Source organism: Taeniopygia guttata, chromosome 5 (assembly GCF_048771995.1).
Source record: "Taeniopygia guttata chromosome 5, bTaeGut7.mat, whole genome shotgun sequence".
Taxonomy (NCBI): domain Eukaryota; kingdom Metazoa; phylum Chordata; class Aves; order Passeriformes; family Estrildidae; genus Taeniopygia; species Taeniopygia guttata.
The window spans coordinates 27,625,442-27,638,152 of NC_133030.1; the positions used below are offsets into that span (position 1 = coordinate 27,625,442).

The 12,711-nt window shown below is 44.8% G+C and overlaps 1 protein-coding gene across 2 annotated transcripts; it reads left to right on the forward strand.

The window, feature by feature from the left end:
* The first annotated feature begins 423 nt into the window (after positions 1 to 423).
* DLL4 (delta like canonical Notch ligand 4) lies at positions 424 to 11,843 on the forward strand. 2 transcript variants are annotated; one of them, XM_002198934.7, is made up of 11 exons: positions 424 to 833; positions 974 to 1,237; positions 1,641 to 1,698; positions 2,336 to 2,605; positions 3,303 to 3,363; positions 3,472 to 3,602; positions 4,981 to 5,150; positions 6,276 to 6,495; positions 6,938 to 7,646; positions 8,398 to 8,506; positions 9,977 to 11,843. In XM_002198934.7, exons 1-11 carry the CDS (start codon positions 780 to 782, stop codon positions 9,980 to 9,982), a joined length of 2,052 nt encoding a protein of 683 aa, XP_002198970.5. In that variant the 5' UTR covers positions 424 to 779; the 3' UTR covers positions 9,983 to 11,843. The 2 variants fall into 2 exon arrangements, with proteins under 2 accessions (XP_002198970.5, XP_030130173.4); XM_030274313.4 differs by lacking the exon at positions 9,977 to 11,843 and having other exon boundaries at positions 634 to 833; positions 8,398 to 8,673.
* The last annotated feature ends 868 nt before the right edge of the window (positions 11,844 to 12,711 follow it).

Consider the following 12,711-nt stretch of genomic DNA (forward strand, 5'->3'; position numbering starts at 1 on the left):
CGCGTGGAGTTGTGGGGTGGAGGGCAACGGGGAACGAGCAAACGAACTAACTAACAAGCGTATTTTTGAAACATTTCATCCCCTATTGTTCGGCCGCCGTAGAAAGCTGCCCTGTGGAGAGGCGTCTGATTTTCGAGGGAACTCTCTCTCCCAATGTGAGCGCCGTAAATATCTCAACAGATGCTCGGCTCGTTCGTAATCAGCTCGGCTCCTCGGCGGGCAGCGCGGCAGCAGCGGCGGCGGCGGCGGCAGCAGGGTATTAATTCGGGATATGAGGGCTCTCCGCAACATTTGGTTCTTTTTTCCAGAAAGGAAAGATGGAAAAGGGGAGGGATCGCCCGTGAGTCTGACTGACAGTTTACATAATGAGCTTGTGAGGATGCGAGGCAACTATATAAACAGCTCGAAGCGAAGCAAGTTTTCCATTTACTGAGCGCTGTTAGCACCGGTTAAAGGAGGAGCGGTTCCACACTAAGCACTCCCCTCCGCGTCTCTCACCAAACCCACCCGGCTTTGGAGTTTATAAAGGCGACGACAGCGATCAGAGGTCGGTGGCTGGCTGCAGGATTAATTCCCAGAAGGGGACGGATCGACACCTGGATTTTACCTTCCGATTTCTGCTGGTACTCGGGGAGTATTTGGAAGAGCAGGTTGCTCCCGGAGAATCGCCGTGACGCCTCTCTTTTCTCCCTCGACCGAGAAGCGCTCGCTTGGTCCATTTGAGGAATACAGAAGGAAAACTAAACCCACTAAGAGCTGGAAGCTCGAATAACACAAGGATGACAGCCTTGCGCATCTTTGGCTTGACGTTTCTGTTAACGATTTTGCAGCAGGTAATCACATACGCAAAAAAAAAAAAAAAAAAAAAAAAAAAAGGGTTCGCGAAATGTAAAGTGGGTGATGGAAGCAAGTTTGCATGGCAAAGCCGGGTAAGGTCTGATTTGGCTATTTTGTGTGTCTCCCCTTTGTGCAGAGGGTGTCCGGCTCCGGCGTCTTCCAGCTGGAGCTACACGAATTCGTGAATAGCCACGCGTCTCTGGCCAGCGGGAAGCCCTGCTTCCCTCACTGCAGGACCTTCTTTCGCGTTTGTTTGAAGCATTTTCAGACAGTGGTTTCCCCGGGCTCCTGCACTTTCGGCAGCATCATCACCCCGGTTCTGGGAATAAACTCCTTCAGCATCAAGGATACAGAGAGATTTGACAGCCCCATTAAGCTGCCCTTTAACTTCACGTGGCCGGTGAGATTCTACTTTAAACCCGATTTTGATGGTGGGGCAGGAGGGTGGCAAGAGCAGGCTAATAACCTCTAATGTAAACAAACTACTTTTGCTTTAAGATTTATTTCCAGAACTTCCTTTAAAAAAAAAAAAAAAAAAGAAAAAGAAAAGAAAAGAAAAAGCTTATCCAGATCAGAAGCACTTGGGATAACTAACGTTATTAACAGAAATAAAGCAAAGGGCTGGTGGGCTTAGAGGCAGGGATGTGTATCCGTGGTCTGTAGGAAGGGAGGGAAGGAGGGAAGCGGGTAGCCGCGGGGAGAGAGCGCAAAAGCGGGGCCGGGCAGGGCAGGGCCGGGCCGGGCAGGGCAGGGCAGGGCCGGTGCGCGGTGGGTGCGCGGCTGACGCCGGTTTCTCTCCGCAGGGAACCTTCTCCCTGATCATCCAGGCCTGGCACGCGCCCGACAACTACCTGCCGGAAGGTGAATGCCTCGCGCGCCGCCGGCAGGGGGCGCCCGCGCGGCGGGAGCGGCTCGGGCCCGTCCCGCGCGTCCCCCCCCGCCCCCAGCGCCCCCCCGGCTCAGCTGTTTATGCCATAACTCCAGGGCCGGCTTTATCCCACCATCAGGAGCCGGTCCCCCAATGATATCCATCAGGGGCCGCTTTGATTCTGCCCCGGCCTAATCTCCAACACAATTGCGTTTCCTCCGGTTTATTTTTGGCGTGGGAAAGCGAGTCGGGCTGCGGTGAGAAAGCCGGGAGCCTGCCAGCAAGCCCCGTCCGCCTTTTCCTGTATTTTACACCTTGCTCGAATTCCGCCCTTTGGAAAGGAATAATGGCTTTGGGATGTTTTTCTGAGAGGAGAGGAAAAGGATATTTCACAGCAACCCTCCTTTCACAGGCCCCTCGGCTGAGTGCGTCCCTTTGGCCCGGGTTCGCCACCTTTTTGTACCCTCGCGTACCTCGACATCCACGCGCGTGCCTGTGTATACGTATATATGTGTATATATGTGCGTGTGTATGTGTGTGTGTACGTACGTGTGTACGTGTGCGAGCGGGGTGTCCCGCTCCGCTGGCCCGGCAGGCTCAGAGCCGCTGACCCGCGCCGCTGTCCCGCAGGCTCCCGGCCACCCCCGCAGGAGTGGCTCATCAGCCAGATGTCGATCCAGCGGTCGCTGTCCGTGGGCGAGGACTGGTTGCAGGACGTGCATCAGGGGCCGCTGACCAAGCTGCGCTACTCCTACCGCGTGGTCTGCAGCGAGAACTACTACGGCGAGAGCTGCTCCCGCCTCTGCAAGCGCCGCGACGACCGCTTCGGGCACTACGTGTGCGCGGCGGACGGGAGCCTGGCCTGCCTGCCCGGCTGGGCCGGCGAGTACTGCACCGACCGTGAGTGCCAAGGGCGGCCGGGCGGGGCAGCGCGGCGGGCGGCGGCCGCGGCTCTGGAGCTCTTTCACCGAGGCCTCCCGTGGCCCGGCCGTCTTTTCGTGCCGACCTCTCCACTCCCTGTCTGGAGAGGCAAAGTTGCGCGCTGGGGACTTTGTCCCCTTTAGCTGCAGCCACCCAGCGCTGTGCTGCACCTCTGCGAGCCTTAGCAGCAAAGAGCGAGCTGGCAGGAAAGGACCTTGGCTGACAGCCCTGAATAGCAGTAGCTGTTGCAAGGTAAAAGGGCAGCAGCTTGCTCGCACAAAGTCTGCCACCAACCATTCCTGAAGCCAAAGGACGTGAGACGGGTGTTGCAGTGTAGTAGTGGGAACATTTACTCTGAGCTCAGGGTATCACTGGGGTTTTTCAGCCTTTCATTAGCACAAGCCAAAGCCCCTTTCTCTTGCTGCTTTTCTAGCAAGAGTTGCAAGAGTTCATGTTTGTTGCATAAACAGAAAAACTAAAGGACAACTTGTCAAGTGTTGGCTTTCCCTGTTCACTTCCTCCTGTTCCAGAACTCCCCGTACCAAGAAGTTTTAAAACAAAGCTTTGAAAGTGTAAAAAATGTGGTTTAAGAAAGCTTTTTATCCTATAAAAGTGTATTCTGTAGCGCCATGTGTATTTACCTAAACATTTATGCTTTTTTATGTTCTCTTCACAGCCATCTGTCTGGCTGGATGTACCGAACAGAATGGATATTGCAACAAGCCTGGCGAGTGCATGTGAGTAAATGACAATTGCAGTCTGAACATCAGTTAAAATGTCACCTTGTAACAGAAACTTAAGCTCTTCTCCATGTCATTAATGTTTTAATTGGACTTTTCTTTTAGCTGCCGTCCTGGTTGGCAAGGCCGCTACTGTGATGAATGCATTCCCCATATAGGCTGCCGCCACGGGACTTGTAAAACACAATGGCAGTGCATATGTGATGAAGGATGGGGTGGCCTCTTCTGTGATCAAGGTTAGTTCTGAAGCTTGCACTTACAGCTCCAGGTTGGGTACTCCTTAGTACTACACTAAGGAATCTGACCCGCTGGATCTGGAATTAAATTTCCCCAAGGTACATCTTCACAGGCATCAGTTTGTAGCACTGCAGCCTTACATACCAGTTGTTGTAGTAATTTTGTCTGAAAACAAGGAAACGTTTTTGGTAGCTGCAGTTTTTCTCTTGCAAAAGAAGTTTCTCTTGGAGAAAGACCTAACAATCTGGATGAGTGTTGAACAGACAAGTTTTCTGCCTGCTCAAGCAAAGTTTAACTTATTCCTTGTATAAGAGTTTACTAAATAATTCCAGCAGCAGTAAACACCATCATTTGGGCCTTCCTTATTTTGCATAGAAGGAAGTTAACTCATGTGATAAGTCTGGAGCATGAGAGAAAAATCATGTAAGCAAGAATGAAAAGTACAGGTTCCATTTTAAGGTACACCAGACCACTTCCACCTATTCAACCCACTGAATCACTGAACCGTAGCCAGCTGAGCAGTCATGTCCTCAAGGCCATATATGCACTGCTGGCACTGAGATCATTAAGTGCTCAAAGCAGGCTAAGTGTTTCCAGGGCAGTTATAGGATTAAGATGGTGAAGGCTGAATTAAGCAGGAAAAGTAAAGTTGCAGATTTTTTTTTCTGCTTATAGTTATCTATTAACTTGCATAAATTGCATTCAAATTACTCTGTAGTATTTATAGAGATAATAAAGCTTTTCTTACTTACGTCCTATGAACTTATGCTTAACCTCTGTGTCAAATTTAAAGGAAAAAAAAATATAACTGTCAAGCTTGGCAGGGCTTTTGAAAGTTTAATCTACTAACATCCATAACAATAGAGCAAATAAACAATAAAAGATTTCTAGTGTTTGTTTAAATCTCAAAGCCAAAACATTTTTTGTTTTTCCTCACTGCCTTTCCAGAATGTGCCTCAGAGCATGCCTTTTAAAGATGGGGCTCACTCTTTTAGTGTGTAACATGATGTACATAAAGTGTCCATAGTGCTGTGGTGTGTGTTTCAGAGAACACATGCTTATGAAGTACATTTTCCAGTTTGGTACCTAAATCCCATTGCAGCTAACAGTTTTATGTCCACAAAAAGAGGAGAATATACGAAAACACTGAGAGAGTTATATTTTTGCCAGCTCTCTCAAAATTCAAAGCTCAAGTGATAGATGATAATCTGATTATGACTGATAATAACCTGGATAGCAATCTCCAGTATTCCCATTGATACCAAAATGAAATGCTTCATTGGAAATTCTGTCTTTTTTTCTTGATTACAGCCTTTTTGTATGTATATCTTTTCCCAGCTGTCAAAGGTGTTCTCCTAACTCCTGGTGTCTTTGCAGATCTGAACTACTGCACTCACCACAGGCCATGCAAAAATGGAGCAACTTGCATGAACACTGGCCAGGGCAGCTACACGTGTGCGTGCAAACCCGGCTTCACCGGCGTGGACTGCGAACACGAGATCAGCGAGTGCGACAGCAATCCCTGCAGGAATGGCGGCAGTTGCACGGTAGGGGCATTTTAAATGTAAAGCCTTTGTGTGAAGCAAGCCCCGGTGTACCTTTCCAGAAATGGTTCTGTAACAACATAATGGGAATTTGATAGGACGCAGGTTCATTGCTGACGCTCACAACCATCATACTGAACCCTCTCCGAGAGGTGTCAGGGGAGGAAGTCTGTTACAGGAGGAGATGTATCATCTCGATTAGAACTAGTCAACTGATCCTTGGGTTTCTGTGGCAGCCATTAGGAGAACTTGGCAAGATCCAGGGTTGATGAGGGAGCAGATCTGTTAAAAATAAGCTTCTCAAACCACTGTTCATACAGAAATGCACTAAGTCTGCATTTTAATAGCAAATAAAAGAAAATTTTGCTTTCTGCTATAGAAAGTGAGAAGATAGTGTCAAGCAATATGGGGGCACTCAGCTGAAACGTTCTGTAAAACAGAATTCCACGCTTCTGGATTCTCATAGTTTTGTGTTTCAGCCTGTTTTTGGATCCAGTTAGTGATGGATTCTTACCAATGATGGATTGGTAAAGGCTGATTGATTATAGATATCAAATGTAATCTGATGCGTGTTTAGATTAAAGCCAATGCAATTTTTAGATTAAAGCACAAGACCCTACCTCCCTTCTCCCAAGGCCTTGGACATACAGTACTTGGAAAGAAGAAACAGTTTGTTGTTACTGAAGTGGTGGGACTTAGGCAAGCCAAAGCAACTTAAACCCTTGTGAAATAAGAAGGGCTCTCGCACTGAGGATAAATGGCCTGATCACAGCTGTGAGGTCAACACATACCACTCTGCTCTGGGGAGACATCTGGGAAGACCTCTGGATGCCATTAGACAGTAGTGGTGTTAGCAATGTTTTTGTGTAGCTGCCTGTGTGCTGCCTACAACTGCATCTGCTCTGTGTGTGTAGCTGCACGATTACTCCTGTGTGCTGAGCAGGGCTGATGCACAGCTCTGTCCCTCACAGTCCAACCTGCAGTTGTTTACTCTCCTGATGTTGCTTTTGCCACATCAGGATGTGGATGAGAGGGGACTGAACAGCGCTTGCTGCTGACCAGAACTGTGTGCAGGGGGCTATCGTTTGTTTCCATGAAATAACAGCGGCCTAATGTTGTGTTTTGCAGGATATGGAGAACGGTTATCACTGCCTGTGCCCCCCTGGCTACTATGGCACTCATTGTGAGCACAGCGCTCTGACATGTATAGATTCCCCGTGCTTCAATGGTGGCACGTGCTTGGAAAAGGAGCAAGGGGCCAGCTACACTTGTGTTTGCCCTTTCGGCTTCACAGGGTCAAACTGTGAAAAAAAAGTAGACAGGTGCACAAGCAACCCGTGTGCAAATGGTGAGTCTTTTTATCAAAAAATCTCATGACCCTGACTCATTTGTGCTTTTCAGTGCAGAAGTGATAGAAATCCAATCTGACCTCTAGAACATTAGTCTCTCTCCCCTGCTGTATTCCACATCCACCCTAATTTTAGTCTCTTTCTGGGGCGGGACTTCCACTAGCATTTTCTATGCAACAAAACAATGCATAAGGTTTATCATGTGGTGGGGAAGATGGCAGATTCGAATTAAATTAACTCTATTACATATTTAGAAGAGGCATAATTTTAAGGCACGGTGATACAATTAGGTAAAGTAGAATGAACTTCTAGATGTGCGGTTGTTTTGTAAAATAACCTCTCTCTCCATGAGGTATTATAACATGCTGACTGGAGAAGGGTTTAGATTTCTGAGTGAAGTGCATTGCAAACTAACTTTTATTTTACTTTTTTCCCCCTCAGATGGTAGTTGCTTTTACCTTGGACAGATTCGCGTGTGCCGCTGTCGGGCTGGTTTCTCTGGTCAGAAATGTGAGATAAACATCAATGATTGTGCCAGAAACCCATGTTCCAATGGGGGAACTTGTCATGATCTAATCAACGATTACACCTGCACATGCATGCCAGGCTACAGTGGCAGGAACTGTGACATCAAAACCAGAGATGAATGTGCTTCTGGGCCATGTGAGAATGGAGGCACATGCTACAGTGGACTTTACAGTGCCAACTTTGTTTGCTACTGTCCTTCTGGCTTCATGGGCAACCGCTGTGAACTGCCAGTTTATTCAGTGCCCGTTACACTTCCTCCCAAACCAGTTCCCTGGATTGCTATATCCATGGGGGTGGGGCTGGTGGCTTTGCTCATACTGTTCTGCATGATAGCAATGGTCATCAGGCAGATGAGGATGCACCCAGAGCAGGAGTTGGAGACAATGAACAACCTGTCTGACTTCCAGAAGGACAATCTCATTCCAGCTTCCCAGTTGAAAAACACCAATAAAAATAAAGACCTTGAAGTGGACTGTGGGCTGGAGAAATCAAACTACAAACCCAAGAATCATAAACTGGACTACAATCTGGTAAAAGACCTGACAAGTAGAGGGACAGCGGAAGATAAATATTACAAAAGTGAAAAGTGTTTAGGAGAGAAGTCTCCCCTCCGACTACACAGGTGAGAATGCAGTTTTTATTACATTCTTTCTTAAAGCCACTCATCTTCATATCAGTCTAGAAGCAGGTGAGCATATGAGGGAAAAAGAAGCCTCAAGCAGATAATATACAAAACAAACAAGAACAAAGCCAGGAATCTTCATATTGGAGTACATGTGTCACAACGAAGTGCTATCCTTAGCTAAGTCAATTAATTTGAGTGTTTGTGCAGGGTGTTAGGATGGATACTGTGAAGGAACCCGGAGTGGCTAGGCCAGTGGTGAAAGTAAGAAGTATCTTTCCTTTGTCAGTAGATCTTGGAGAAACAACAATAAAGGCATACAGTGGTTAAAAATAAATATTTCTCTTTGTAAGAAGGCAAGATGATCTGCTTACTGAGAAGAATGACGGAGTGCAAACAACTACTCTTTGTCAAAAGGAGAAAAGGGCAGGTGTTCAGTGGCTTATCAGTCTTCTGATTCATGTACCGAAGGTCTTGTCTGGGATCTGTGTGTGGTTGTTACGCCGAGGGCTCTGAGGAACCTGCTGTTAGGTTGGACATGGCAGGAGCATAGGAAGAACAGCTCTCACTGTTCCTTATTTGCACTTCTCTAGCACAATATCCCAAGAGACATAGAATGTGTGAAACTTGATCCCATGCACTTCCACACCTTCATGGCTATCTCGTTCCAGCGCTCCATATTCATGGTAGATTTTGAGAGTCAGGCTTGTGAGTAATCAGCTAATGTCCTTTTTTCTCTGCCCTGTCTTAGTGAAAAGCCAGAATGCAGAATATCAACTATATGCTCTCCGAGGGATTCAATGTACCAGTCCGTCTTTGTGATAACAGAAGAGAGGAATGAGTGCATCATAGCCACAGAGGTAAGGAAGTACAGAGGTGGACAGGCATAAATTCACAAGGTAAAAGGGTAAATTATCCTGTAGTATTGTATCTGAGACGGTTCTTTTATTTCCAGGGATCATGATGCTTCCAATATTTTCCTCTCCTCTTCTGCGGCCCACACAGCACATACAGTGGGAAAAATAAAAAAATAAGGCACTCCGACTTTATTAAACAAGAGGTTTTGGGCATAGATAAATCAGTGGTAGATGAAAACACAGAACATCAGCCCATAAGAATCCAGCACATTGTAGGATTATTTCCTTTTAAATAGGTGGTCAGGAAAAAATGCAAATAATAATCATTCTTAGGCCCATTGATGTAAAGCCATGTTTTTTCCTGTGACTACAATGGATAATCTTTGTTCTGTGAAAACAGGCAAAGCTATAGATTTCTAGCTGAAGATGGAAGGTAGCAGGATGTGTTAGTGGATAGGCATAACAGCCATTTAGGAAGTCTGTTATAAGGTAATTTCAACCTCTTAGTATTTAAGCTCCAGCTAAATACTCTCTTGCAGAAGTTAATGCTGATAAAATTAGCAGCTAAATCTTCTCTAGCAGAAGTTAATGCTGTTACTAATAAAAACATCTCAATTTTTACATTATATTGAAAAGTTGGATACACAAAAAAAGGAAAGGTCTAACACTGAACTTTAAAGACTTTGAAAAGCAGATACTGAGGAACCAAATAGTTCCTGAAGAACTACCAGCCTTTTGGAAAATGTCTCAGTGGAAGTTAAAGGCAATTTGACTTTAACCAATACCTGCCTTCTTCGGTGTAGTCATCTTTAGGACTAATTTCAGCGTGTAGGAAAGAGAAGCTTGGTGTGCCATACACCAGTGATCTGTGAAGTCGGATCTGCAGGATTCAGTCTCCCTTTCCAAAGTGGATATCAGATTTCCCCTTGAAAGCAAGCTGGAACACAAGTCAACCAACAATATTAAAAGTTTAAGACTAAGTGACAGATACAAATGACAGCTAGATGCTTCATTCCCATTAAGTGACCTAAATACTGTGTCTTCAGAGATTTGCTGACCAAAGCTAGGCTCCCAAATTTACATCAGGCATCTCCAAAAATGGTTTTATTTTCAGAAAGACAACCCCCTAGAATATCTCTGCACACCATTCAGGCTTAATGCTTCTAAACACAAGCTATCTAACTATACCATGTACTTTTTTACAGATCCCTAGTGTTAAGCACCCAAGTTTGTAAGCATTCTCCCCTCAGGCCAGGCAGAGAGGCCTCTTATCACACACATGACTATTGTATTTTTGCTGGTGATTTTTTGCCTCTGGACCCAACTGAAAACATTAAGCACTGAGAGTTAAACTGCAGTAGTGTTTGGCTTAAATTGCTTTGGTTTGACATAGCTGAATTATAGTCTGTTAGTTCTGCACGACTGTATGCTGTTATTCCTTCTCATTCCTGGTGTTATTTTATATCCTGACAGGTATAAGACTGAAGATCAGACCATTTGCACCTCAGATTTGATGATGCCAGTAGATGGACGTTCCTGCTGCATTGTTTACAATTCAGAACTGGATTGGACTGTTTTTAATTACATGCAACTTGCTGCTCTCAGGCGGAGGATGGAACTGAGTGAACTGGACAGACTGTGAATTTACTGAAAGATGCAATACACCTTTTTGTTCTTACTGCCCTTGTTTGAAGTTTGATACTAGAAATCTCATTTGCTATTGAAAAGGGGAGGCAGAGGGAAGAGAGAGGTTAAAAATGTTGGTGTTTTAAAAGATGCTGAGGCCAGTTCCTCATGGACAGACCCCTGGCTTTCCAGAACTCTGGTTATGGGAGGTGCTGGTAGTTAAGGAGGCACATAACTTTCACAGATGTTGCCATGGAAGGTGCGAAGCAAGACACATTGCTATGCAGATAATGGATACAGTATAAATGAGGTCTCAATTTTATCGGGGTTTAAAAGTGCCTATAATGTGTCAAAAAAATCTAACAAGCCCAAACAGAAACTTGACTGCTGTTTTTGCAGTTACCTGAACAATACTGGGCAGAGGTGGTTGATACTTCTGCTAAACATCCATTTGCATCCCTTCTCTCCTGCTGCATATACTGGAGACTGTGTAAGGGGTGAGAGGAGGAGGAAAGAAGAAAACTGAATTTACATGTCAACTCATTTGGTGATGCTTTGGAGAACTGATTGACTCAAGCCACAGTGTGGAACATGATGTTTCTGGAAGTTGTGATAAGGAATGTGTACTGCCCCGTCCCCATTGATAGGGAGGAGGTGATCCCAGCTCTATATAAGGCCTTACAAATGCGTTTTAAATCAATCAGCTCCTAGAACCTTTATGTGCTGAGCTGTCTCAGCTGTTTTCATGCCCTTTGCACTACCAGTGATTGTGAATAGACATTACTTACTTTCTTCTCCTTCCTCATTCTCTTCCCCCTGCCTTATTTTGATACAAATTTGGGGGTTTATGTAGTGTTTCTGAATTAGGTGCCACCTTTTACTGCAAATAGTCTCAAAATTGCAGCTGTTACTTTCTGAAGAAGCAGCAGCAGTGTGACACAACCCACTTACTCCCCTGCCATTCCTTCATCTGGTTGCAAAACTCCAACTCTTGTCCTTCAGCCTGGTTCTAAATGCCCAGTAGTGAAGCACCCACTGAGATGCCCTCTGCCTAGACGGGTGGAAATTGAAGTTAAAAGGTTTTAGGCTCATCCTGTTTCTTTCATACCCACCCACTGCTACATGGAAAATATGCTGTGTCTGTCCCTGGAAACCAGAGGCAGGCAGGAGCTCCTTTCTTCTATCCATATTTACAGCAATAATACCGGACACCCAGTGGAAAGTGCCGTGACACTCATGAATGAGACCAGGGCATGGGGCAGAATGAGGAGGGAGAAACCAGATCTCTTAGAGGAAACCCGGACTGTGCTATCTCTCTGACAGCGATATTCCTGCCCTTGTAAAGCCTGTTGGACTAGCCCATCTACTCCCTTGAATTGTGCAGACAAGACCCCTTCATATTGTCCACTACTGACCTTCTGCTCTGACCACGTAGGACCATTTTGAAGATGACCTTCAGAAATCAATAATATGGGTTTTAGTTTGTCTGTTTGTAGTTTATTTTGAAGACTAGTATTTCAGTAATTTAAAAAAAAATCAGAAGCACTGAACTTTCTACGTTTTATAACATTATTTTGTATATAATGTATATTTATAATCAAAACAGAAGTGTAAATATGTTTATTACTTCTCATGTAATGTTTTTAATGTGATGACAAAGTTTGAATTTTATTTTTTTTTTCAAGCAATGAAAATACTTTCCTGCTACTAAAAAGTTTGTTGTGGTTTGTCCTTTTACACATGTTATTCTGTGACAAAGTTAGTGAAGCCCACCAGAAATAACCTCGTCTGCCTGGTCCCTGCAGTCCTATATTTACATTTTGCACACTAAGTGATGTCAGCTGCTTTTTATTTTAAAAAGTTACAGTGTTAACACATGTCAACAAAGTTGTTCAGCTGAGTGGCATTCATCTGACATTTTGAAATGTTATACATATTTATATTGTGATAAATAATATTTATATTACATATATACACACGCACATATATATATACACACATTCTCTTGTTATGGTGTGGGACTGAACTGTCACAAAAGCTATTTTTATTAATGCTTCACTCTTCCTCTCCCCTGACAACTCATGACACAAAAGATGCAGATTTAATACCATTTCAAAGTGGCTTAATAAATGCTTTGTCTTGGGGCTCACTTCCAGAACAAAACTCTATTACCATGTCTTGTAAGCCTATTTCTTTAAACACTTTTAATAATATCCAAATCTAGTCCACAGGTTACTCTGGCACAGCATCTTTGATTGCAAGGGGTAAGATTCGTCTTTCACTTGTGGGATTAGGGGGAGTTTAGGGCTTTCTCCTCCTGAGTTCCCTACACTACATCAGCAGCTGTGTCCTCCCGGGGCATCACAAAGTCATTATCCTCTACAGCCCTTTTGGAGGACATTTCCACCAAAAAAAAAAAAAAAAAAAAAAAAAAAAGTGTAAAAAGCACACTTGTATAAACAATCCCAGCAGGTTTAGTAGCCTTTGAAGCACATACATTTACAGGCAATTAAGTCTCTCACTAAATCAGCTAGGTGCAATACAGCCAAGATCTGAGTGCACAAAAGCAAAACTATAAGAAC